Genomic DNA, 27,364 nt, shown 5'->3' on the forward strand with positions numbered 1-27,364 from the left:
ATTACAAAAATTGGATTACCTTTGCTGTTCTTCGTCAGAATGCATTCCCAGGACTTCTTCTACTTCAACATGTTGTTTTGGTTCCAAATAATCCATAGTTGTATCCAAATACCTCCGTTTTGTTCGTGCGTTCAGGTCACTATCCGAAGGGTGACGCGCGAGCACATTTCGTTAAAAAAAAAATCAATATTCCATTACCGTACTTAGAAGCATGTCAAATGCTGTTTAAAAATCAATTTATGCTATTTTTCTCGTAAAATAGCGATAATATTCCAACCGGGCAACGTTGTATTCATTCAAAGGCTGAAAGAAAAAAATTGAGAAGTCTCGTGACCGCGCGTCTCCAGTCTCACTGTCCCCAGGCTGACCACACAAACAGAGCTGCTGTACTTTGCCCAGAGACAGCAAACACCCCATTCCACTTTCTGGCGGCTTTAGAGAGCCAATGGAAGCCTTAGAAAGTGTCACGTTACAGCACAGATGCTGTAATGGCGATAGAGATGCAACAGAAGGACAACAAATTGCCAGACAGGGCACTTCCTGTACGCCTTCCCTGTGGCTCAGTTGGTAGAGCATGGTGTTTGCAACGCCAGGGTTGTGGGTTCCATTCCCACGGGGGGCCAGTACAAAAAAAAAAATGCATGTATTTACTACTGTAAGTCGCTCTGGATAAGAGCGTCTGCTAAATGACTAAAATGTAAATGTCTGTATGGAATCTTCTCAGGTTTTGGCCTGCCAAATGAGTTCTGTTATACTCATAGACACCATTCAAACAGTTTTAGAAACTTTAGAGCGTTTTCTATCCAAATCTAATTATATGCATATTCTAGTTTCTGGGCAGGAGTAGTAACCAGATTAAATCGGGTACGTTTTTTTTATCCGGCCGTGAAAATACTGCCCCCTATCCCAAAGAAGTTAAGCTATTCTCAAAGGTTAACATGTGTCCTGTCCATTAAAAAGCCACCAGTCTCAATTTACACTAGACATTGTCCACGGTGCCAAAATAACATTGCCGGTATTAGAGAATTCGTTGTTATCTGTAAGGGAAATGAGTCTCTTTTGAACATCCAGTTTTGAATATTTTCCTTGACTGACTGGCGCTCTCTCTGTAATCCTTTGGTTATTATCTCATGACTGACTGGATACGTTTCTCATACTTGGGGATTCTGCTTGTGTAATTTGTAGTAGAAGTGCTGGCAGTTGACATTCAAATAGTTGTCATGTTTCCACAGACCTCTAAACCTTTTGAATATCCATCTCCATAATTTGCAACACTGAATGGAGGATACACAACCAAATGTATACCTCCTGTTGTCAAAGGTGCATTCTGCTGTCTTTGTTCCCCTGTGGCCACTGGAAGAACTGCACAAAAATGGTTTAATAAAAAGTGTATATAATATGCAGACATGTATTTAAGCCAACCAGGGTGCAGTCCTGCCGGTTCAATGTTATTAATATTTACATGTAATTGATTAAACTCCATACTGCACCTTTTGAACTCACTGCCTGTCCTTGTATCCAATTGCAGGGGTGTTATCCTTCGACGACGATGTGGACCATCCCTATGGCGATGAGGACGAGGCTGCGCTCGAGGCGGAGGTGAACGGCAACTGGACGCCACAGGAGAAGGCGCTCCACGAGGCGCGGCTCAAGGCCAAGGCCAAGCGGCGTGTGCGCAAATCGTCATCCCGCAGTGAGTCACTCTCTGAGTCGCTGTCGGGTGAGCTGGCCGACGGCGACTCCTACAGCCCCAAGGGCAAGGGGCCCGTCCCCAACGACCGCAAGTCCAGGACAGGCAAGGGCCGTGGCCTGCCCAAGAAAGGTATGTGCTAATGTGAGGCTAACAGCTAATAATGCTAACTATGCTAATAACCTTTGAGATGGAAGACTAAAAATGGGGCCTGCCTAAGAAAGGTCTGTGCTAGGCTAATAATGCTAACTATGCTTGAGATAGATGGAAGTAATCTACTCCAAGCCCTGGTGGTCTAGTGCTAGTTTTGGTCTGGGGCCATAAGTTTTTGTTTAGGATTGAAGTCTGGTAAACTGATCATAGAGCAGTATTCTCCCAGGGTTCACAAAACCCATTCTAAAACGTGTCTATAGTGCTAACTGACTAGCGCTGATGTTGTGGTCCTTACACTACAGGTGGTGCAGGGGGTAAAGGTGTGTGGGGAGCAGCAGGGATGGTGTACGAGGTAGAGGAACCAGATGTCAAGGACCCCAACTACGACGAGGTTGCACAGGTGAGGTGTACGTGTGTACATGAGCGCTCTCCTACCCCAACCTATACAATAGAGCCTCTGCACGCACCCCTCTTCTCCTGTACACCCGTGTCCCACGTTGTTACTACAAAGACAACAGTTTCTTAGATGAGGGGTCTACTATGGGCCAGGTTCTTTCTGTAGTTGTTTTGGTCTGAGGGTTGTTGCTTGTAATTTTTTTTTACTTTAAACACTATCAGTTAAAAGGTCCCGTGTGGCTCAGTTGGTAGAGCATGGTGTTTGCAACGCCAGAGTTGTGGGTTCGATTCCCACGGGGGACCAGTACCGAGAGGGAAAATAAATGAATAAAAAAATGTATGAAATGTATGCATTCACTACTGTAAGTCGCTCTGGATAAGAGCGTCTGATAAATGACAAATGTAATGTAAACGTAAAAGTGGATGTCGCAGGCTTTGTTTGCTATCCTGTGTAGTGAGGTCGCTGTGACTGAACCATGTAGTGGGAAAGTGCCTCCAAGGCTATCGTTTAAGAGATAAAAACCTAGAAAAATAATGGTGCAAATTGCCGTTTGTCCTTGAGTGCCGCTGTTTCAGAAACAGTACTGGAGCAGTTGTCCTGTGGCAGCAGATAACTAGGACAGAGTTGGTGACACTGGCGCACAGCTCTACTGACCTCTAAAAGCATATAGCCCTATGAGCTTGGCTCTGGTCAAAAGTAGTGCACTATATAGGGAATAGAAAGCCATTTGGATGTACCATTCTCTTGACACACACAGGCCTGCTCTCCAGTAAATCCCAGAAGTAGTGTGTCTGGGATCCCCACTAGCTAGGTGGTTTGTCGTAAGGGAGTGGTTAGGGTCACATGGATCCTGTTTGACCCATGGGTCCTCCTCCCTTCCTGGAAGTAATCACTCATCAATCACGGCTGGTTCTGTGGAAGTTAAATGGTGTAATCAAATTCATTCAAGTAAGATCAATGGTTACCTTAAGGAAGGGAGTTGCAGAATATTTTAAAGTATTCCAACAATACCAGAACAGGTCATTGGTGCAGTCTGAACATTTGTGGTTATTCTTAAACCAGGAGGGGAAAACAGGAAAGTGAGTCAGTGCATTGGGTAATGGCTGAAACCCTCCCTCCCTCTAGTGATATTTTCCCCTCTTTTCAACGCAGGTCAAAACAATAGAGGTCACTCTCCGCTCTAGTTTCCTGAAGCCCTGCTCACTGAGGAAGTTTGCCTTCTCTTGTTTCTCTGGAATCAGCCAAAGGCACTCATCTGCTCGTGTTGTTTAGAAAAACCTTTCACCAGAGCGACTGGGGTGTTAACCTCTCTAGGGTAGGTGGGACGAAATCGTCCCAACTACGTAACAGCCAGTGGAATCCTGTGGCGCGTTATTCAAATACCTTAGAAATGCTATTACTTCAATTTCTCAAACATATGACTATTTTACACCATTTTAAAGACAAGACTCTCGTTAATCTAACCACACTGTCCGATTTCAAAAAGGCTTTACAACGAAAGCAAAACATTAGATTATGTCAGCAGAGTACCCAGCCAGAAATAATCAGACACCCATTTTTCAAGCTAGCATATAATGTCACATAAACCCAAACCACAGCTAAATGCAGCACTAACCTTTGATCTTCATCAGATGACACTTCTAGGACATTATGTTATACAATACATGCATGTTTTGTACAATCAAGTTCATATTTATATCAAAAACCAGCTTTTTACATTAGCATGTGACGTTCAGAACTAGCATACCCCCCGCAAACTTCCGGTGAATTTACTAAATTACTCACGATAAACGTTCACAAAAAAACATAAATTATTTTAAGAATTATAGATACAGAACTCCTCTATGCACTCGCTATGTCCGATTTTAAAATAGCTTTTCGGTGAAAGCACATTTTGCAATATTCTCAGTAGATAGCCCGGCATCACAGGGCTAGCTATTTAGACACCCACCAAGTTTAGCCCTCAAAGTCAGATTTACTATAAGAAAAATGTTATTACCTTTGCTGTTCTTCGTCAGAATGCACTCCCAGGACTTCTACTTAAATAACAAATGATGGTTTGGTTCAAGATAATCCATAGTTATATCCAAACAGCGGCGTTTTGTTCGTGCGTTCAAGACACTATCCGAAAGGGTAAAGAAGGGTGATGCGCCCGACGCGTTTCGTGACAAATTCTAAATATTCTATTACCGTACTTCGAAGCATGTCAACCGCTGTTTAAAATCAATTTTTATGCCATTTTTCTCATAAAAAAGCGATAATATTCCGACCGGGAAACCGTGTTTTAGTACAAAGAGAGAGAAAATAAAAACATGGTGTCGCCTCGTGCACGCGCCTCAGTCTCATAGTACTCTGACCGACCACTATCCAAACGCGCTAATGTTTTTCAGCCAGGGCCTGCAAAGCCACCATTCAGCTTTTTCCCGGTTTCTGAGAGCCTATGGGAGCCGTAGGAAGTGTCACGTTACAGCAAAGATCCTCAGTTTTCAATAAAGAGAGCCAAGAAGCCCAAGGAATGGTCAGAGAGGGCACTTCCTGTACAGATTCTTCTCAGGTTTTTGCCTGCAATATGAGTTCTGTTATACTCAGACACCATTCAAACAGTTTTAGAAACTTTAGGGTGTTTTCTATCCAAAGCCAATAATTATATGCATATTCTAGTTTCTGGGCAGTAGTAATAACCAGAATAAATCGGGTACGTTTTTTTATCCGGCCGTGTAAATACTGCCCCCTAGCCCTAACAGGTTAATATTCAAAGTTTTAGAAGTACACTGTGTATGTCGGCAGCACTTGGCACAGAATTGCTGTCTGCTGTTACATTTGCCATATCCCGGCCATTCAGCCTAAATATGATGGCAGTTATTGACCCCTGCACTATACCTTAAAGGCCCAGTGCAGTCAGTGATTTTCCTGTGTTTTACATACATTTTGACCTAAGGTTGGAATAATACTGTGAAATTGTACAAATTATGAATATGCCCTTTTTTAGTTTAAAAATTGTTTGAAAAGACCACCTGACATTTCTGCCTGTTTTGGTGGGAGTTTTGGCCTTCCATGGTGACGTCACTATGTAGTAAATTAGTTTTCCCCTCACCACTCAGACCTAGCAGAATTCTTGCTTGAAAAATTGCTCTTTGCTAAGAAGCCATTTATTTTTGACCATTGTTTTCAATTAATCACAGTAAGGTACTTCATTCCCCTCTCAATGTGTCAAATCGGATGGCCTGTTGTCCAGGCCTCTGGTAGTCTCTATGGGGGTGCCACAGGGTTCAATTCTTGGGCCAACTCTTTTCTCTGTATACATCAATGATGTCGCTCTTGCTGCTGGTGAGTCTCTGATCCACCTCTATGCAGACGACACCATTCTGTATACTTCTGGCCCTTCTTTGGACACTGTTAACAACCCTCCAGACGAGCTTCAATGCCATACTACTCTCCTTCAGTGGCCTCCAACTGCTCTTAAATACAAGTAAAACTAAATGCATGCTCTTCAACCGATCGCTGCCTGCACCTGCCCGCCCGTCCGTCCAGCATCACTACTCTGGACGGTTCTGACTTAGAATATGTGGACAACTACAAATACCTAGGTGTCTGGTTAGACTGTAAGCTCTCCTTCCAGACTCACATCAAACATCACCAATCCAAAGTTAAATCTAGAATTGGCTTCCTATTTCACAACAAAACATCCTTCACTCATGCTGCCAAACATACCCTCGTAAAACTGATCATCCTACCGATCCTCGACTATGGCAATGTCATTTACAAAATAGCCTCCAATACCCTACTCAATAAACTGGATGCAGTCTATCACAGTGCCATCCGTTTTGTCACCAAAGCCCCATATACTACCCACCACTGCGACCTGTACGCTCTCGTTGGCTGGCCCTCGCTTCACTCGTCGCCAAACCCACTGGCTCCAGGTCATCTACAAGACCCTGCTAGGTAAAGTTCCCCCCTACCTCCGCTCACTGGTCACCATAGCAGCACCCACCAGTAGCACGCGCTCCAGCAGGTATATCTCTCTGGTCACACCCAAAGCCAATTCCTCCTTTGGCCGTCTCTCCTTCCCACTCTCTGCTGCCAATGACTGGAACGAACTACAAAAATCTCTGAAGCTGGAAACACTTCTCCCTCACTAGCTTTAAGCACCAGCTGTCAGAGCTGCTCACAGATCACTGTACATAGCCCATCTATAATTTTGCCCAAACAACTACCTCTTCCCCTACTGCATTTTATTTATTTATTTTGCTCCTTTGCACCCCATTATTTCTATTTCTACTTTGCAATTTCTTCCACTACAAATCTACCATTCCAGTGTTTTACTTGCTATATTGTATTTACTTTGCCACCCTGGCCTTTTTTGCTTTTACCTCCCTTCTCACCTCATTTGCTCACATTGTTTATAGACTTATTTTTCTACTGTATTATTGACTGTTTGTTTTACTCCATGTGTAACTCTGTTGTATGTGTCAAACTGCTTTGCTTTATCTTGGCCAGGTCGCAATTGTAAATGAGAACTTGTTCTCAACTTGCCTACCTGGTTAAAAAAATTGTTACCCAGAAATGGTTTGATATTGAAATAAAACAGCTACATTGGACTTAACAAATGCACCAGTAGCATTAAAGATTACAGGCTAATCCTGCCTAATGAGCGGGCCGGCCGTGTTATTAGATGGCTATTCCTGACCTATGTCTGTTTCATTTTGAAGGGAGACACAGTTTACGCAACAGTTGTTCCAGAGCTGGACGAGAGGGAACTGGAGAAGACCGTCAACCCCATCGTACAGGAGTACTTTGAGCACGGGGACACAAAAGAGGTCCAAGTAAGTGTTTGATGTTGTACTAAAGAGAGGAAGAGGTTGGTTATGAGGCAGCCTTTAGGTGGTGCATCCATTTTCTTTTACTGTTTTGTCTCAACCACGCAGGGTTCCGACATATTTTACTTCACGTTAACTCTGTGTGCGTGTTTCTCTTTCTGTCTGTGTACCCTGCCCCCTCTTCCACTCCCAGATGCTGCTGAAGGAGCTGAACCTGGGCCACCACAAGTACGAGTTCTCCAGCCTGGCTGTGTCCCTGTCTCTGGAGGGGAAGGCCAGCCACCGGGAGCTCACCTCCAGGCTGCTCCGTGACCTGGTCGGCAAGGTGCTCTCGGAGTCCGACATGGCCCGCGCCTTTGACAAAATCCTCAAAGAGCTGCCCGATCTTATGCTGGACACGCCAGAGGCTCCACAGGTACTTGATTGGGGGAAAATACATTGGCTGCATCACAAATGACACTTTATTCCCTATATGGGTCTCTGGTCTGAAGTAGTGCACTATATAAGGAATAAATAGGGTGCCATTTGTTATGTAGTCTTTGTACATTTTCAGACAAATGATAATTTGTCATGCTGCTTTACACCCAACCCCATTTTTAATTTACTTACAATAACCGATCATATACCGTAGGTTTAACCTTTAACTCTCTCCAACTCTACAGATGCTGGGACAGTTTATTGCCCGAGCCATCGCAGACCACGCTCTACCTATGGCATTCCTGGACCGCTACAAAGGCAAGGTGGACTGCGACCACGCTAGGTGAGCAGGGGTTAGAGGTCAAGGAGTGAGGGGGATAATAAAATAAAAAGATGTGCATTGATTGGTGGAGGGGGGATTTTAATTTCAAACAACTTCTTGTGTCCTTAGAATTCTATTTAGGGTTAAAGCGGTGCTTAAGACAAACAACAAATTGGCACAGAGACAATATATGGACAACCACATTAGAGACAATGATATGAATCATGTGCTAAATAAAGGCAGGGAGGATTAGTTAATGTTGGGCATTTAGGGTGAGGAGCATTCAGATGAAATTGCCCCTAAGGTCATTTTGCTCACAATCAGGTTTCTCTAAGGATTAAGGAAGACACTGATCTTAGATCTGTGGGCAACAAGGAACATGGTGGAAAAGCCCACTCCACATCAAAGCGGTGGTTATCTACCTCTGTCGCTGATGTCGTCAGTTAATCACTTAAGAACCGCCTGATAAGGGGCCAGGGTAAATGTTTGCGTCTTCTCACCATGAAAGCGTAGTCATTCTCCAAGCAACTGAATGACCCCCCTCCAGAACTGATTGTAGCCACATGTCATGCCTAGGATGACCATTTTTGGTTTTACCTAATGTTTGGAATCTCCCATTTTTCTGTTAGATGCACTACTCCAACCTGAGAATGGAAATTCCAATGCAAATTATACTGTTATTTATTCTGATGAGTTGGGAAAGTCAATTTTGTAGTTAACCTGCTGTTACCTGACACTTATGTTTTACACATTCCCTGGGCAATTTTATTCAAAGTAATTTTGTTCTGAATTCATGTGACCATGTTCAATATCTAGCTGTGACTTGACACGTTCCCCATTTTCTCATTGCGTCTCCGTGGTTATGGTCACGATGATGACTGTTGTGGTTATTCCCCTCACCACAGAGCTGCGTTGGACCGCGCGGCGGTGCTCCTCTCCATGAAGAGGGAGATGGTGCGGCTAGACAACGTGTGGGGCGTGGGTGGTGGCCTCAGACCTGTCAAACACCTCGTCAAAGAGGTAAGAGGCCCTCGCTGCCAAGTATGCGGGACCTGGCGCCCCGCCCGCCAATCACGTGCCAGTGTTGTATCATCTTGTGACTCATAACAAAACATTCCAGTTAGACAAGCAACCTCCCATTCCGGATGTTGTCTCTGCATGCATGAAATGTGATAGGAGAAACCTAATGAGAATCAAATATGGGTAAATGGCAACACACCTGGGTTCTGTTAATATTATTTGAAGTGCAATATATTCAGCTAACACCCATCTATCAGAGCTAGAAACATGCAAAACCAATCAATGGAGAGCTTTGTTATATTTCTCTGCAGCTTTCCATTGTGGGTCAGCTGTATTTACACACAGTGGAGATTACCTTTTTTGTTCTCTCCACCTGTACTGATACTCTCGGTGCAGAGAGTCCCAAATGGCACCCTATTTACTATATAATGTAGTGCACTAAATATGGAATGGGGTGCCATTTGGGACATATCCTGCCTGGTGTTCTGGATCTGCACTCGTCTGTTATGTAAACACAAGGCGGAGAGAGAACTGCATGCTGGGAAAAGAGCCACGGGAAGCCCTGCTAGGCTGGTGTCAGCACAACGCTGTCCCTCAGAGCTTGGATCTGACTGCAAAGCCTGGAACAAAAGAGGCCGATGCTCACACTCACAGGGACACACGCATGTACGCACGTAAACTGATGCACAGGGACACACACCTGAGTACAGGTTTTCAAGTCATGAGGGGTGTGTGCGTGCATTTGTATAGTCTAGAGTGGTCAAAGGGATCTTTGCTCCCTGAACTAAATGGATAATTTGGCACCCGTGTGTGTGAATGTGCACGGCTGCACACACGCTTGTGATGTGTCAGGAATGAGTATGCAGAGCAAGAGTATTGTGTAACTCATTATACGTTAGTCTCTGTAGGCTGCAGACTCCAGACCAGGTTTGATTTCCTGCCTGTCCTTGTTGAGCCTCAGGCCCTGATCGAGTGGGTCTTCACTGGGCTACAGAGGGCACACAGCCTGCCAGAACAGGAGCTACTAGTGTCTGTGCCAAATGGCACCTTATCGCCTGTATACTGCACTACTGACCAGAGCCCTATGGGTTCTGGCCAAAAGTAGTGCACTACGTGGGGGATAGGGTTATTAGGGAATCAGATTTTGCCCCTTTCCTCTGGGTTTCATCAAATCGCTCTGCCACAGACTACATTGAAGTCAAGAGTATGGGTATTAAGAGATTTGAATAGCAGTATCCCCCTGGGGCGTTTTCACACGGATTTGGTACTGTGGTGAGGTTCCCTGGAGCTTTCTTTCATGACCTGGAAATAACCGTTTCAGGGTGTGATTTGACAACACGCTCCAAGAACCGGATGATACAGGGATGTGTTTGTAAAGAGTCAGACAAGTGCCCTTATTCCCCTGGGTGTGTGTAAAGTATATTTGTAAACAAAACTGCCTGTGACTACTGCACAAACATTTAAGCCAGGGTTGATTGAATACTGTACCATTGAATACACAAACCAAATAGGACTGCTAAGTCAGTGCTGTGAGTGACTAGGAGTCTTCTAGAGCATCTTTTGTGTCCCAAATGGCACCCGATATCCTTTAGTGTACTACTTTTAACCAGAGCCCATAAGTAGTGCACTTTAAAGGGAATTGGGTCAGGGTGCCATTTGGGACAACTCTGTCTAGCTTCTCTTAATCTGGGCTTTTATCCCCCCGGCCATGCCTTTATGCCCTTATTCTCACCACTTAAACACCGTCTGCCAGAGGACCGGATTGGTATTGTTTGACAGTACCGTGCTCACAGCTCAGGGGTGAAGCCTTGGTCACGCGAGGGTCATCACACATTCGTCAGCGAGATTGAACACCAGTTAAACCCCCAGCGGCAGCAACCGCTGGAACCCTACCCCTATTTCACTGCTTCACTATGGAGAGGGGTAGTCGGCAGAGTGCCTGCTCCAGCTGAGGGATGTTTGGAGAGGGTGTGTGTTTGGGGGGGCTAGGTGTTCTCTCCGGCAAGCGCATTCCATAAGAGCTTGTTTACAGCTGGGGCCGTACCAACAGAACCAGTGTCAGCAATAAGGCTGTCCCAGACAACAACAAAAAATGTACTTGGTCGACTGAGTCTCATCTGTTCTTTCGGCCAATCGATTGGTTACAACGTATTTTTTTCATATAGATACATCCTGTGTTTTAACCAAATCAACTATATGCACTGAGCTTGTCTGATGCTTTATGTGCACCGTTTGATGAAATGACACATGACTAGAGGGAGTCCGACAGCAAATTGATTTGATTGTGCCGGGCTCAGACTTGCTGTGCAATAAAAAGACTGACTGACCCATTGTCTCACTCTTTCTCTGCTGTAGCGACCACGCTTTCTGTGGTGCTGAACCGGCAAAATAATTACAGCCATTTGACTTATTTCACCAGGTAGGCAAGTTGAGAACAAGTTCTCATTTACAATTGCGACCTGGCCAAGATGAAGCAAAGCAGTTTGACACATACAACAGAATTACACATGGAGTAAAACAAACAGTCAATAATATAGTAGAAAAATAAGTCTATATACAAAGTGAGCAAATGAGGTGAGATAAGGGAGGTAAAGGCAAAAAAGGCCATGGTGGTGAAGTAAATACAATATAGCAAGTAAAACACTGGAATAGTATATTTGCAGTGGAAGAAAGTGCAAGGTAGAAATAGAAATAATGGGGTGCAAAGGAGCAAAATAAATAAATACAGTAGGGGAAGAGGTAGTTGTTTGAGCTAAATTATAGATGGGCTATGTACAGGTGCAGTGATCTGTGAGCTGCTCTGACAGCTGGTGCTTAAAGCTAGTGAGGGAGAAGTGTTTCCAGCTTCAGAGATTTTTGTAGTTCGTTCCAGTCATTGGCAGCAGAGAACTGGAAGGAGAGATGGCCGAAGGAGGAATTGGCTTTGGGGGTGACCAGAGATACACCTGCTGGAGCGCGTGCTACAGGTGGGTGCTGCTATAGTGACCAGCGAGCTGAGATAAGGGGGAACTTTACCTAGCAGGGTCTTGTAGATGACCTGGAGCCAGTGGGTTTGGCGACGAGTATGAAGCGAGGGCCAGCCAACGAGAGCGTACTGGTCGCAGTGGTGGGTAGTATATGGGGCTTTAGTGACAAAACGGATGGCACTGTGATAGACTGCATCCAATTTATTGAGTAGGGTATTGGAGGCTATTTTGTAAATGACATCGCCGAAGCCGAGGATCGGTAGGATGGTCAGTTTTAAGAGGGTATGTTTGGCAGCATGAGGGAAAGATGCTTTGTTGCGAAATAGGAAGCCAATTCTAGATATAAGTTTGGATTGGAGATGTTTGATGTGAGTCTGGAGAGTTAAGTCTAACCAGACACCTAGGTATTTGTAGTTGTCCACAAAGGTTGTTACCAAAATTATTTGTTCAGGAGAAACATTCCTTATTCCCTCAACCCTTGCTCTCTTTACATGACACATGTATAAATCGCATAGGGCCTGACCTATAGCATATTACATTAATAAATTGGTTATAAACTCTGAACACCGGAATAGGTATGTGACAGCAAAATGGATGCAGATGACGTGAAACTTGAAATGGGGGAATTCTTGGTTGCTTGGGGGGGGGCCCTTAATTACAGCAAAGACTAAAGTCTCATGCATTTGTGAATGCAATTGCCAACATGGAACGGTTTATTTACGCTAATTATTCAAGGGTCACTTTGTTATTTTAAAACTAAAATGCTTGATTTGCATTTCAAATCATGACTCAAATCTATTTATAAACCCATTTTTACATCAGCAGATGTATCAAAATACAGAAACCCAGCCTAAAACCCCAAATGGTAAGCGATGCAGATGTAGAAGCACAGGAGCTAGGAAAAACTGCCTAGAAAGGCAGGAGCCTAGAGGTACATGGTTCTGAGGTACCCGGGTGGGACACTGCCATTAAGGCCAGATTGTTTTTCAAGATGTTCATAGATGACCAGCAGGGTCAACTAGTAATCAGTGGTTGTAGAGGGCGCAACAGGTCAGTACCTCAGTAAATGTCAGTTTGCTTTTTATAGCTGAGCAATCAGAGTTCTAAACAGCAGGAGAGGGAGAGTTGAAAACAGCAGCACGTCCAGTGAACAGGTCAGGGTTCCACAGCCGCAGGCAGAACAGTTGTAACTGGAGCAGCAGCACAACCAGTTGGACTGGGGACAGCCAGGAGTCATCAGGCCAGGCAGTCCTGAGGCATGGTCCTAGAGCTCAGGTTCTCCGGGAGGAGAGGGAGGGCGCGAATTGGAGGGCGCATACTTAAATTCACACAGGACACCAGATGAGACAGGAGAATTACACCAGATATGACTGACCCTAGCCCCCCGCCACAGACTATTGCAGCATAGATACCCCCGGACAGGGCCAACCCGGCAGGATATCACCCCACCCACTATACACAGCCCCCACACCACTAGAGGGATAAACAGACCAACGTACTACCCTGGGACGAGGCTAATTATAGCCTACGAAGAGCTCCTCCACCGGCACGACCCCGAGGGGGTGCAAAACCGGACATGATCACGTCAGTGACTCAACCCACTCAAGTGACGCACTCCTCCAAGGGGAGGCATGAAAGAGCACTAGTAAGCCAGTGAACCAGCCCCCGTAATAGGGTCAGAGGCAGAGAATCCCAGTGAAGAGGGGAGCCGGCCAGGCAGACAGCAAAGACGGTTCGTCGCTCCAGTGCCTTGCCGTTCACCTTTGCACCCCTGGGCCAGACTACACTCAATCATAGCACCTACTGAAGAGATGAGTCTTCAATAAAGACTTAAAGGTCAAGACCGAGTTTGCGTCTCACATGAATAGGCAGACCATTCCATAAAAATGGAGCTCTATAGGAGAAAGCCCTGCCTCCAGCTGTTTGCTTAGAAATTCTAGGGACAATAAGGAGGCCTGTGTCTTGTGACTAGTCTACGTGTTATGTACAGCAGCGACCTCTATCCAAAGCAGGAGAAAATATTAGTGCTGCACCATTATCCTTACATAATATAACCCTGTACAATTTCAGTAGCATGTCTTTGTCTGATGGACTGTGCCATCCCCACTGCCTTCACAATAGATTAGTCTACTCAGACAGGTGTGTTGTACACCATGCCATTTTTTTTTTTAAATGATATGCTCAACTAAAGACAATTGTCAGCGAAGCACCAAGCGTTTGCGGAATTGCAGTTGCACTCACGGTCCATAACTGAACAGAAACGAGGGTTGAGTACTACACACAAAACCAGACATTGTTTGTCATTGAGCATTGTGATTGACTATTTGCTCCATTTGTCCAGCCAGTAATGGGAGTCCTCTCCCGATTCATGATTACCTTTTGACAGGAAAAACCTTGCACTACCAAATAAACCAGACCCGGTAGTCACTGCTGAGAAATGTGAAACTATAGATAAGATGCATATTTTATCTATTGGATCTAGGCTTTAGTTCAGTGGGATAAGTCTTCCAACCTTTGTCGGTCAAATCCGTATTGGGCAGTGTTTTAGCCATGGGTGGTGAATTGTGGAGAGTGATTGATTCATACTTTGTGTTTCAGATGAACTTTCTGCTGAAGGAGTACTTGCTATCGGGAGAGGTGAAGGAGGCGGAACGCTGTCTGCGGGACCTAGAAGTACCTCACTTCCACCACGAGCTTGTCTATGAGGTAAACACTACTAAAGACACTTTGGGTCCAGTTTAGAAGGGCACACTGTATCAAAAAATGTTTTGCAACAGAAAGCGAAAATATGTTATTTGACAACCACATCAGATGTTCTAATATGATAGGCCACATACTGTCATTTCCAATGGGAGGCAAGTGAGCCGAGTAGATGGGATCAAGTGTCGATGGGTTTTTCAAAGTCGCGTTTATTGGTCTATCAGATGGCTTAGTGAAGTCAATAATTGTCATATTCAAATTAAGTTAAAAATGAGATGCAGACGGACTGGAGATTTGAAGAGGGACTTCAACGCGTTAAGTAACTAGTCGTTGTTGACTTATAACGCCACCAAGATAAAGTTTAATTTTATACATTATTTAAATTAGATAATGTTTTGTAGAGGGCATTAGCTAAAGTAACTTTACTGTTTGTAGGTAGCTAAGAGTTAGCTACAGTAGCTAAGAGTTAGCTACAGTAGCTAGCATTAGCTATTGTAAAATGCAAGAGAACTGTAGCTAGGTATTTTCTGTTTAAAAAAAAAAAAAAAAAAAAAACTAACGAGATCAATTGTTTCATTAAATTAGCTAAATCCATCTAGCTCAATCTTCTCCCACTGCCAGCCACTGGGCTTCCTCCATATTTGGTAGTGAGAGGAAACGCCAACCAGATGTCTCTTTTATACATCTGGTGAAATATCTGTCATCTATCTCCCTTTTTGTTTAACTTTTTTTTTGTTCCTTCTCCATACTGAACATGGCCTTTGCTGTCAGCACAAGGATATTGATAGCGCTACTGTACTTTCAATAGTTATGTAGCTAGTTGGCTATGTGTGGCGTAATCTTTTTAATATTGGTTAGACTATAAGTCAAACTATCTATGGTCCATCCTGCTGCAAATAAAATTAAGACACTGTCCATGACATAACCGGAGTTCCAAATGGCGCACACTTCCCTTTATAGTGCGCTGGGCAAAGGTAGTGCACTATATAGGGAATAGGGTGCCATTTTAGGGCACTTTCAAAAATAAATAATTTAACAATAATTTTGTACATGAACATCCTGTTCAGACAATTGCATGAAGTCTAATGCATTTTCTTCTCCTTCTCTCTTTTCCTGGCTGGTCGCCAGGCTGTTGTCATGGTGCTAGAGTCCAAGGGGGACACGGCCGTCAAGATGATGTGTAAGCTCCTCCAGGCCTTCTGGAAAATTGGCCTCATCACAGTGGACCAGATGAACCGGGTACGTCCCCTTACGCACCAGAAAGTAGCACCAAATTCACTGGTAGCACTAGCACACAAAATAACTAACTTATAAAAACTATTTCCAGTGAAATGACTGCAGGTTTTCCTTTTCCAGCACTACAATTAACATAGCATGAATCGAATGTTACATTTGTAATTGTCAACGTCAGACCTTGTGGATTTAAACCCATCCGTAGACATCCTCAGTCAAGGCATATTTACTGGTTGCTGATATAGCTACAGTATTCGGCCATATTCTCACTATAGCTACAGTATATATTGTTATTCTCTGTAGTCACTGTCAAGGCATTCATTTGTTACCCGACAAGCTCTGAAGTGACTGAATTGATTCATCTTCTCTTATATTGCCCTATGATTGAAAGTATTCTTTGACTATATGATTGGCTTACTCATCAAGTATTGTGTTGTAACATCCAGGGCTTCCAGCGTGTGTACGATGAGCTGCCAGAGATTAACCTGGATGTGCCCCATGCCCACTCCATCATGGAGTCCTTTACGGACCTCTGCTACCAGGAGTCCGTTATCACCAAACAGTTGAGGGACTCCTGTCCCTCCAGGTCAGTCTGTTGTAAACTCCCTTTCATTTTGTCTCTTGGGTATAGTCAGTCCCGCCAGGATTCTGCGATCGCATTTATGAGCAAAATCAACAATTCCCTGCATATTGTACAAGGGTGAATCACTGCACTATTTCGGCATAAGATTAAAAACATTGACCCATCACCTCACTACAAAATAGAGGTCTTGTGATCAACCAGTCACTGCACATTTACTGCATAATATGATCAAATCAAGCCACATGTCAACAAACCTTTCCCTCTTCAGCGCCTTTGACATATTAGACAAATAATTTCATATTGTCATGTAAAGGGTCAGCATTGTTGCATCGAAATCAAGTGTTTTTGTCAGCAAATATCACAATCTCAAATCCTGGAGGGGCTGTAGTAATGTTTGAGACTAATCGGAATATGCATACTTAATGACTTCGATTAAGTTAAGAGTTTACATTAATAATGCCATAGTCTGAGTAATAAAGTTATTAGTGTACATGTAAACCCACTCAATGAGTATATTAATTACTTTATCTAAAGCTTTTCACAAGGCCCCAAGTGTTTTATATTGTAAGGCTGAGGACCCATCTCAACTCATTGGTAGCCTATGAAGTACTGAATCACCTATTCTGTCTGTGTCCACCAGGGGGCGGAAGCGGTTTGTGAGTGAGGGAGACGGGGGCCTGATCAAGAACTAGTGTGTAGGAGGGGGTTGCTCGGCGTCCCGTCCCCCCTCCCTGCCCTAGATCCGCAGGCCTGAGGCTGGGCAGGCTGGCGGTCAGACTCCCCTGCGTCATCTCCGGCCCACTCATCACCACCACACCCCGACATCAGGTGAAGGAGAACCAAGGAGACAGGCCCGGGCGATCAGTTTCCCCCCCCCCCCTCTCTCTGGTCATTTTTGTAAGAAAGCAACAAAAAAAAACCTGGGGTTGGTGATTATTCTTTTCAGTTTGTTCTTTGAGTTGAGGCCCTGGAGAAAGGGGGGGGGGGGGTCAATGGAGTCACTTAAGATGGCATCATGGGGTTAAGGGTCAACGGGGAAGTGGAAAGAGGTTTATGTATCGTCTTGTGCTGGCCACGGGTTATTTTGGCTTAACAATTTTTTTTGCTACACCATTGACTGTCTTTCTCAAATTTTATTTTTGCTTAGCATGTATAACGCTCAAAAAATAATAATACAAAGCACTTGTCAAAAAAGACAACTCGTCAGCATACTGCATCGCAAGCTCTTATGAACTGAATCGCCCTTTGGAATGACATGGACCTCTGCATTTATTTTTGGCCAAAGCTTTCTGTAATTACATAAAGACAGTTACATGGTTCTTTGTTGGTGATTTTGCTCTGTGTCAGTTGGATTATTTATCTGTCCACTCCACATTTGTGTATCTCCATCCTAGGTAGGGTTGTTAAACTGTTTTAAGCGCAGCAGTCACAAAAGCCTGTCTGGTTTATAACCAGAGCCCAGATCAGGGCCTTCCTCCTTCCCCTTAGTGGAGGACTCTCCCGACTAGTACACTGTAATTGAGTGTCAGAATGGGTGTGGGAAATCGGCATCTCGAAATATACAGTAAAATACTCAGGATCTCTAGAACCCCTCTTCCTTTCGCTGTTGATAAACACCCTGCAGGCTTTTGTGTTCATAGTGTGATGTTCCATTCACGAACTCCACCTGTTACATGTCATCCAGTGGAATCTGTTTTAGGCAGACCTGGGTTTAAAAAGTAGGGTTTTTACCAAATACATTATTGCTCTTGATTAGACTTGTCTGGTGCAATGGAAACAAATTAGTCTCCCTACCTTTGGCACTCCAGGCAGGCTACATCAAAAGCTCAATAAGTATATGAAAGAAAATACATTTGAACCCAGGTCTGGCCCTAGGAGAATACAAGTCTTATTGCGGATCTAGGGTCTCGTATGAGATTGCCATGGTTTTTCCTGCCTTGGTCGACCAATATGTAAAGTAATAAGCTCCGACTCGTAACGTGAGGGTTCTGGATGGGGAAAACAAAGCTTTTCATTGATTTAAAAAAAAAAAAGAATTGTAACAAAACTGAGGCTGTGAGTGTCATCACCCCTGTTTGTTTACGGCTTTAAGAATGAGCTAGAAGTGAGTGGTCATCGCTCCCTAGGGCTCAGAGGAGGAGCCTGACATCAGCGTTTACTCCTAGTCATCAGCTCTGAACCACATGTTCCTGATTTGCCATTCTCCATACAAAATCACTTATTTTACAGCGTTTTAAATTTTGAAAAGTTCATAGCTGATACATATAGGAAAATCCTTAGTTTTGTTACTTATACAAATCACAACTGCAGTTTGATAAGGATCTCAATCATATTTACAGTTCAATGCATTGTGAATACATCACAAAAAGAAAGCAGAGGGTTTTTATACATGAGCCATCTTTGCATTACTGTGTATAGCTATGAACCACTTTAAAAGGTTGAACTGTTTCCAATGCCCTTCCTCAAGCAGTTCATTTGACAATTTCAATAAAATGCCATATTTCTCTTCAGTGTAATATTCGTTGGGTACATTTTTGTATAACCAGTTCCTATCACACACGACATGATAGTGGTAGTCATATGGCGAATAAATGCTCGATCCATACTGGATAGAAAATGGGTAGGATTGAATGATAAACAATGATCAACACTGGAATGCGTTGCACAACCTGTCCCAATTCGACTACATGAATTTAAGAATATCTGCATATTCTGGCTTAGTGAACACTTAGGATGGCATAGTCCCAAATGTCATTGCATCAGTAGTTGACTGTACAGTATGTCCAAAGTATATATTTTACAGAATGGTTTGCATGGATTCAATGTTGTGACCTCTGGCCAGACAATTCGAGCTGGGGTGTAATCATTAGTCAGAGTTGCAACGTTCCGTTTTGCAAAAAACGAGTTTAATTTGGACTAATTCGGGTAGGTATTTCCCCGTTTCGTTTTCTTCCTTTTAAGAAACGTTTTGCAACAATAGGCGTAATGAATATGCCCCTGGCGTGGGCTGTCAACACTATGTACACGTCAGTGGTTCACGAGAGCTATGGGACCAGGAAGTAGCGCGAATTATGTGTAGCTGATACGCTGTCCATTTGAAAGGTGAGTTTTTCCATTTACTGTCCACATTACATTTTCTCGGTGCTTTTTTATTAATGTGCTGCATTATTGGCATGAAGGCTTATTTCAAAATTCTGCAAACTCGTTCTAAAACAGGTCTGCCCGATACCTTAGTGACAGCCACCGGTTTGCTAACCATTCATTAGCCAGTTAGCTTTAGCCGAAAAGCTTGAACGTATGCTTTGCCTAGCGCAGTTCCTAAAAAAAAAAAAAAAAAGTAATACGTTGTAATAGTTAAAGGTATTTCTTTATACAACTTTGCAGGTAACGTTATGTAGTTATTTTCATAGTCGACGAGGCAACATTACATTGGTTAGAAAACTACTACTAGTTAGTACTGTACAGTAGTTGCAAGCAATGTTGTTGCCTACTTAAGAGGTCTAGGTAGCTAGCTGCTTTTAGCAACGCTAGTTGTACACACTAGCGTTGTCAATTAGCTTACAAAACAACGTAATATTCCCCCAGAAGTTAAATAAAATACAATTTCAACTTACTCTGTAGATTGACTGTAGGCGGAATTCCAGAAGGGGGAAAAAATATGAATATAATGTATAAATAAACAATACCAAAACGTAGGTTTGTTGTAGACCCATGTAGTTCCTCCGCGAGATTTGCCAGACAACTTAAACTGAATTATTCTGCTGCTCTGTTTGCTACATACTTCAGTCGTTGTTTGTGTTGTACAAAGCAAGTCGTTAGCAATTGAAGTACCAAAGCCAATGAATGATTTCAAAACGCTGCTTTAACCAGTGTGGCTCTGGCCCAACCCATCTGTTTCAGTGACCAGTTAGAATGTGTTTGCGTTCTAGAAATCGTTGGGAGGTACTCAGATCCAGACTAATTGCTTGGAAGAAACTAAAGGCTTCTGCATGCTTTGGTTCGGCTGGCACCTAGACGAGTGAACAAGTGTGCTCTCACACTCCCTTTAAAGACATTCACTTGAAAAACAAGTGGCAATAGTACTGTGAGATGCCATAGCCAGTATACAAAATAGCCAGAATTAATCAAAGATAGATATAAAACTACATTCTTAAGTTAACTAGGATGTTTGATGCAGTATTTCTCAAATTAAAAAAATGTGCATGAAAACGAGTCGTCTATTGTTGAATGACAGCGAACACTTAATTGAAGAATCCCTACTGTTGACCAATGAGCGACGAAGAGGCCTCGACTTCGGCTACCGAAATTCGGCTTGCCTCGAGAAAAATGTAATGTGCACGAACAGCCGAAAACACCTTTTGTCACTTTTTTTGCAGTGTTACTTCAGTACCTTGTTGCAAAGGATGCAGGTTTTGGAATAGTTTTATTCTGTACAGGCTTCCTTCTTTTCACTATGTCAAGTAGGTAAGTATTGTAGAGTAACTACAATGTTGATCCATCCTCAGTTTTCTCCTATCACCTATAACTGTTTTAAAGTTACCATTGACCTCATGGCGAAATCCCTAAGCGGTTGCGTGCCTCTCATGCATCTAAGTTAGGAAGGACGGCTGTATCTTTTCTTCCTCCTCAGCTGGAAGGATGGGCAGGCAGAGGAAGAGAGTGGTGACCGGCGAGGCTGACCCCCCTCCCACAAGGAAAGACGAGAAGCCTGCCACCCTACAACGCAAGGAGAAAAAAAAGAAGCTCGACATTGGCAAAATCTTCATCAACATCTCCATCGGCCTCTGCATCTTCAGCCTTATCTGGTTCTTCTATGCCCTTTACATGCGTTCCTCGCTGGCCAAACGGGTGGTAACTTTGCACCACTCACCGCCTGTCCTCGATGCCAACAGCACCAGCGCTGCGGTGTCCCCTGAGAGGTTTTGGGGCTCCTACCGACCCCAGGTCTACTTTGGGATGAAAACCAGGAGCCCAAGATCTGTTGTCACAGGTACAAGACTGTCGTTTTCTCTACATTCACCCTTAAATATTTGCTAATACTATTGACTAAAGTGGCAGTTGGCAATAACTGTGTGTGCTATGTGGCAAACGGTACTAACCTGTTAGCTACTTGCCAGAGGAACACAATGGAAATAAGTTGTATAATATGAGGTTAACACAATAAGTTATATCAGGGTTTATGTTTGGAGCCTACCTCTTAAGGAGCCTATCGTTACCCCTTAAGGTCCAAGGATCTTAATGTTATTTTCAGAGGTAGACTGGCTCTGGCAGCTAAAACAGCCAAATTCTCTTATCTAAACGTGGTCGATTCTTAACTGCGAGTTGGTTCTAGAAATATAAAGCCCTTTACTTTCATGTCACATCAAAATCATTTTACAAATGCTAATTATACTGTACATTGTTTTATCCGGCTTTATCACAGTTGCAGCCAACAGTATTTTTCAGTGACAACACGTTTCTGGCGGCCGTCTTCCGTTACACACAGGTGTTCGGTGCATGCTAGTTAGCACAGGGGGTCCCTTTGTCTTCCGTAAACACTCGCTGTAACATGGAGATAAGACCGTGTGGGAAGACTAACCCTATATTTCATTTCTCAACAGGTAATTGAAGCGAGCTTGCCATTCAGGTGCATAGACAACTAGGCAGGCTTCAGCGCGTCACACACCACTTTGCAATGAGCTGGAGGCAGTATGCATTTTGAAAACATATACTTAATTGTTTGAAATCTTAACGTTTTACTACATATTACGAGGCATGTCTTTCCTTGCTTCAAACTAGCCTCCCAAAATCCAAACAAACGTGCAGGTAATTATTTTATAAAGACTTCCATACGCCATTGAAACCAACTGTCTTTTATTGTCCCGTAGTCATATTAACAACCCAGGCTAGTTGTCTTCAGATCTCCACTCTTTCAACATTTGAAATTGATATTTTAATCTCTGTCTCATGAAACCGCTAATTGCATTAGGGAACGAACATTTGCGCATAGCCTACTGCCTTTTGCGCATTGCTGCGTTTATAATGTGAATAAATAATATTTGATCAACATGTTAAGCTAAACGTTCGGATCTGTTATATGAGCCTCATTGTTTTTTTTTTTTTGGGGGGGGGGGGGGGGGTGATTTTGGCATCTATCGTCTCGACTGTCCTTGTCTGTTTTATTTCTTTCTCGCACAGAACAAGCTGACCAAAATAATAGGTCAACTTTTCTACTATTGGGGATTGTAGATTGACATAGGCGCGTGATTTTTCTTTTCGTTACTCGTCTCGTTGGCTGCGGAAAAGTAAACGTGTTATTCATCAAATTGCTCATCAGAATTCGGTAGGAAGGACACACACCATTGCATCCTCAAATTGCATGTTTTGTTAATATGAATAACCATAATGATTTATTTCATTCTGAGCAACGTGGTTGGACGCGCTAATCAGGTTAAGCACCTAACTGCGTATGGATCCGTTACATTTCTTAAATGTCCGGTAAATTAAAATGCTGCTGGTCAATGTCCGGCGCTACATTTCTTTAACGGAAACCCTGGATTATATGGGTTTCCGTTTGAAAAATGTGGCGCTGGACATTTGACCAGCAGCCATTTTAATTTATACATAATCCATGTACATTTATATTACATTACATTTAAGTCATTTAGCAGACGCTCTTATCCAGAGCGACTTACAAAATGGTGCATTCACCTTATGATATCCAGTGGAACAACCACTTTACAATAGTGCATCTAAATCTTTTAGGGGGGGGGGGGGGGTTAGAAGGATTACTTTATCCTATCCTAGGTATTCCTTAAAGAGGTGGGGTTTCAGGTGTCTCCGGAAGGTGGTGATTGACTCCGCTGTCCTGGCGTTTATTTATCATTTCATATTTTGGGGAATGATGAAATAAATGCGTTTCCATTTCTCTACACCCCAGGGATGATGTGGATGCGTCAGTTCTCTGAGGTGGACGTGAACCTCAGGCACACCTGCGAGCAGGGTGACCGGCTGCAGGGCTATGGCTGGCTGATGCATGACGGCCTCAGCTTTGGTGTGCAGGAGATCCACGACAGCGACTTTACGCTCACTACAGAGTTTGTCAAGCGGTTGGGCGGTGAGCACGGAGGGGACTGGACCTGGAGGATCACAGCCAAGCAGCATGTGAGTGTGGCAGGATACATTCACACACCTTTCAACCCACCTGGGACTTAACCAGGCATATTTGGTTCTGATTATTTGTCTTACATTGAAAGACGTTTGAGTTTTGAAACTATTCATATTGTCTAATGGTATGAAAAAAAATTATTAGAATGCTACTGAACAGAGATTTTTCTCTCCCATTTCACTACATTTCAAAACATTTTCTCCTTCCTACTGAACATGACCCAGTTGTTCCTTCCCCCCCAGAGTTCGGCTCCCCACGCGCCGGTCATCTCCCTTATGTTCTACGCTGCTGCCGACACCCAGGGTTCCCTGGAGGCCCACGTGGAAGAGAGGAACCGTCTAGGTTCCATCACTGGGTTCTCAGAGGAGCTGGGGAACTTCAAGATCACCTTCCGCAAGCCTGTCGCCGGGGAGTCCTCCAGTGCCAAATACGCCAGGTAGGTACTCTCCCAAACTGCTAACGTTAGTATTTTCTAACCTAAAAACCATCAACAGAGAGAAAGACTTTTGAAAACATTGGACAAATATGCCACAATAGTCCCTATTAATATAATGTAAATAATACCAAGCAATATTAAATACATGAAGAAAATCAGAAGATTTTCTAAGTGAAAAATAGAAATAGCACATAATCAATCTTTGTCAATAAAGTCAGTGAGCCTGTCAAGAGGGAAACATGATATGTGAAACAAATCATGTAGTATGAAACAAAGCATTGCAAATAATATAGGCACAACTGCTACCGCAATGCATTGAGACAAAGCAGAGTTAGGACATGTCTTCAGTGTCTGCGATGAAAATGGCCAGCCAAACTGCTGTTCTGGCTCTGATATAAAGGTTTTGTTCAACCTTTTGAGGGACAGAACAGAGAGACATTGATCTGTTCCAGTGGTGAGGACAAGGTCAATAGAGACTCCGATGCATAGAAATTGAAGGAACAGCAAGGTTTCATGAGGAGTTTGCACAATCAAGCCATAATGCAGGCCAGAAAAGAGTGTTGAATAGAAGGTAGGAAGAGCAGGAACACAGCAACCAAAACAAGCCGTTCACAAGTGTGTCTGCCATTTAGACAGGAAAGGACAAGGCTCCTTTTCAGTTTTCATTCAACATAACCCATCGGTCAGTATGCGGTACTCTTCGTCTCTGACCCTTGGCTGAAGTAGTATGAAATCACAGTTCTTGCCACTTTCCAGGAGGCCAATGCACTCTGAAGGGTATAAAACCCTATGGTGATTGCAGGTCAAAGATATTGGTGCCTTGCTCCAATTCTGAGAGGAAGCTTTGGCAAAATGAGAACATGAGAGATTCCTGCTACCTTCAGGGTGGTTCACCTTCGTCTTCTCTCCTCCTTTCCTCAGCTACAACTACCTCCAGACCATGTCACCAGGCTTGGAGAAGCTGACGGGCATCGTGAGGAACAGCTTGAACCGCAGATTCGTCTACAGCCCCCCCTCTGGCGAGAAGAGGCAGTACATTGCGGTGGACACCTACAAGCCCCAGCACCAACCGAAACCAGCCGACCCCAGAAAGGAGAGCGACTTTGTCCTCCACCAGGTCACCGTCCAGACGCCCTTCCAGATTGAGGTCCTGTTCGAGTCTGGTAGCTTCCGCGATCGTCCCAATCAGCTGTCAGCGGCGGCCATGACAGAGGAGCTGGAGAAGAGGAAGGCGACGTTCAACGCCAAGTTCGAAAAGACGTTCGGCCTCCAGGCCAAAGGCTTGGGCCAGGCCCAGGTGAAGTTCAGCAAGGCGGCGCTGAGCAACATGCTAGGCGGGATGGGTTACTTCTACGGCCAGTCGGTGGTCCAGTCGGTGTACAATGAGTACCCGCTGCTCTACCCCGAGGGTGCCCTGTTCACCGCCGTGCCCTCGCGCTCCTTCTTCCCCCGGGGGTTCCTGTGGGACGAAGGCTTCCACCAGCTGCTGCTCAGCAAGTGGGACCCCCAGGTGACGCGGGAGGCCACAGCTCACTGGTTGGACCTGGTCAATATGGAGGGATGGATTCCCCGGGAGCAGATCCTTGGCGACGAGGCGCGCAGCAAGGTTCCTGCCGAGTTTGTGGTGCAGCGCAACGAGAACGCCAACCCGCCCACCCTCTTCTTGGCCCTGCAGAAGCTAGTGGAGCAGCTCCAGGCCAACCCGGATGCAGAGTCCTCACGGCCCACCCTGCCCTTCCTCCGCAGGCTCTACCCCCGGCTCCAGACGTGGTTTGAGTGGTACAACACCACCCAGACAGGCCCGCTGCCCAACTCCTACCGCTGGCGGGGCCGTGACAAGGACACCAACCTCTTCCTCAATCCCAAGACGCTGACGTCCGGCCTGGATGACTATCCGCGGGCCTCACACCCATCAGCCGAGGAGCGCCACGTGGACCTGCACTGCTGGATGGCCCTGGCGTCGGGCATCATGGCCAGCGTAGCCCGGCTGCTGGGAGAGCCCCACCAGGGGTACGAGCGCACCCACCGGACACTCAGCGACAACGCACTGCTGGACGAGCTGCACTGGTCAAACCAGCTTCGCTCCTTCAGCGACTATGGAAACCACACGCAGGCTGTGTCGCTGCAGCAGGAGAAGGTGTACGTGCCCCCAGGGCAGCCGAGGCACCAGTTTCCCGTGGCGCGCCTGGTGCGCTCGGTCCGCCGGGCCCCCAAGCCGCAGTTCGTCAATGCTTTGGGCTACATCAGCCTATTCCCCTTCCTGCTGCACGTCCTAACGCCCGACTCGCCCAAGCTAGAGCACATCTTCAGAGACATGAGGGACGCGGACAAGCTGTGGACGCCCTACGGCCTGCGCTCTCTGTCCAGGGCCGACCCGCTCTACATGAAACGCAACACGGAGCACGATGCCCCCTACTGGCGGGGCCCCATATGGATCAACATTAACTACCTGGCCGTCAGGGCCCTGCACCACTATGGCAACACTGAGGGGCCATATCAGGAGAAGGCGGCCACCCTCTACCAGGAACTCAGAACTAATATAATGAACAATGTTTACAGACAGTATGCAGAGACTGGGTATATATGGGAACAGTACAATGACAGCACGGGCAGTGGGCAAGGGAGCCACCCCTTCACCGGCTGGTCGGCACTAACTGTTTTGATAATGGCTGAGCAGTATTGACACTGATGAGAAAAAAAAAAGAAAAAAAAATCTCATCTCGCTTTTTGTAAGATGTTCTTTTAAAATGTGCCATTTTTACTCCCTCCATCTGTCTCCTTAATGCCAACAGATGTTAGGTCTATGATTTTAAGATTTTCTTAAATAATAACATTTTCTCAAATGATAACTAAACAACTCCAATGTTCCAATTCTTCACCTTTGGCTGTCTCATTGAGTGTTTGTACAAAGCCCATACCCCAAAGAACGCATGAAAGGTTATTTTTGAATACCCCATATACTTATCAATGAACTCCCCAAGTGCCGCCTGACCGAGAGAAGTCTGTCTGATGGCAGAAACCTTTTAAGAACTATAGTAACAATAATAGTAGTACAATAATAGTCTTGATATAAATCATTCATACGGTATCATATCAAGACTACCGGAGGAACTAATGCACTTTTCAAAGTCAATCATTCAAACGTTTTTTTGTCACCGCAGATGTTTTCTGTTGAACAAAATAATACCTGTATTGAGAAATTGTGTATTCAGTCTTAAAATATTTGATCCCCAGTTAACTTTGTCCCGTCATACAATCTTATTTAAGCCAGTATAAAATTGAGAATTAAGTTTTGATTTTGTCAAATGTCTTGCTGCGAGCAAACGGTTTCCTGTTAATTTTATCAATGCAAAACAAGACGAAGATGTATTGTATCTCCACTGGTAGCAGATATCCTGAGTGGCACGGAACAACATGAGTAACTTCATTGCATTGGTTTGTTACATCTTCAGTGGAAAGAACAATAAATATGTCAAAACCTTG

The 27,364-nt window shown here is 44.5% G+C and overlaps 2 protein-coding genes across 3 annotated transcripts in view; both read left to right on the forward strand.

The window, feature by feature from the left end:
- Window positions 1-18,814, forward strand: part of LOC106602769 (programmed cell death protein 4) — a 36,930-nt gene extending 18,116 nt beyond the window's left edge. The window contains exons 3-12 of the mRNA XM_014195613.3: window positions 1,529-1,822; window positions 2,146-2,243; window positions 6,950-7,063; window positions 7,251-7,472; window positions 7,720-7,817; window positions 8,702-8,816; window positions 14,381-14,488; window positions 15,611-15,721; window positions 16,162-16,301; window positions 16,939-18,814. Coding sequence (XP_014051088.2) covers window positions 1,529-1,822; window positions 2,146-2,243; window positions 6,950-7,063; window positions 7,251-7,472; window positions 7,720-7,817; window positions 8,702-8,816; window positions 14,381-14,488; window positions 15,611-15,721; window positions 16,162-16,301; window positions 16,939-16,990 — 1,352 coding nt within the window. The 3' untranslated portion in view covers window positions 16,991-18,814. The remainder of the gene's footprint in view (window positions 1-1,528; window positions 1,823-2,145; window positions 2,244-6,949; window positions 7,064-7,250; window positions 7,473-7,719; window positions 7,818-8,701; window positions 8,817-14,380; window positions 14,489-15,610; window positions 15,722-16,161; window positions 16,302-16,938) is intronic.
- Window positions 18,815-19,074: 260 nt separating this feature from the next.
- On the forward strand, window positions 19,075-27,364 carry mogs (mannosyl-oligosaccharide glucosidase). 2 transcript variants are annotated; one of them, XM_014195609.3, is made up of 5 exons: window positions 19,075-19,400; window positions 20,929-21,288; window positions 23,218-23,441; window positions 23,688-23,881; window positions 24,803-27,364. In XM_014195609.3, the coding sequence occupies exons 2-5, from the start codon at window positions 20,937-20,939 to the stop codon at window positions 26,562-26,564; spliced, it is 2,532 nt and encodes an 843-aa protein (XP_014051084.1). In that variant the 5' UTR covers window positions 19,075-19,400; window positions 20,929-20,936; the 3' UTR covers window positions 26,565-27,364. The 2 variants fall into 2 exon arrangements, with proteins under 2 accessions (XP_014051084.1, XP_014051085.1); XM_014195610.3 differs by lacking the exon at window positions 19,075-19,400 and adding an exon at window positions 19,409-20,762.

Source organism: Salmo salar, chromosome 04 (genome assembly GCF_965601325.2).
Source record: "Salmo salar chromosome 04, fSalSal1, whole genome shotgun sequence".
NCBI classification, from domain to species: domain Eukaryota; kingdom Metazoa; phylum Chordata; class Actinopteri; order Salmoniformes; family Salmonidae; genus Salmo; species Salmo salar.

Coding starts and splice junctions, on each gene's coding strand:
- mogs (XM_014195609.3), top strand. CDS start 20,937: ATGGGCAGGCAGAGGAAGAGAGTGGTGACCGGCGAGGCTGACCCCCCT. Junction 23,442..23,687: donor GGATCACAGCCAAGCAGCAT/GTGAGTGTGGCA, acceptor CTTCCCCCCCAG/AGTTCGGCTCCCCACGCGCC. Junction 23,882..24,802: donor TCCAGTGCCAAATACGCCAG/GTAGGTACTCTC, acceptor TCCTTTCCTCAG/CTACAACTACCTCCAGACCA.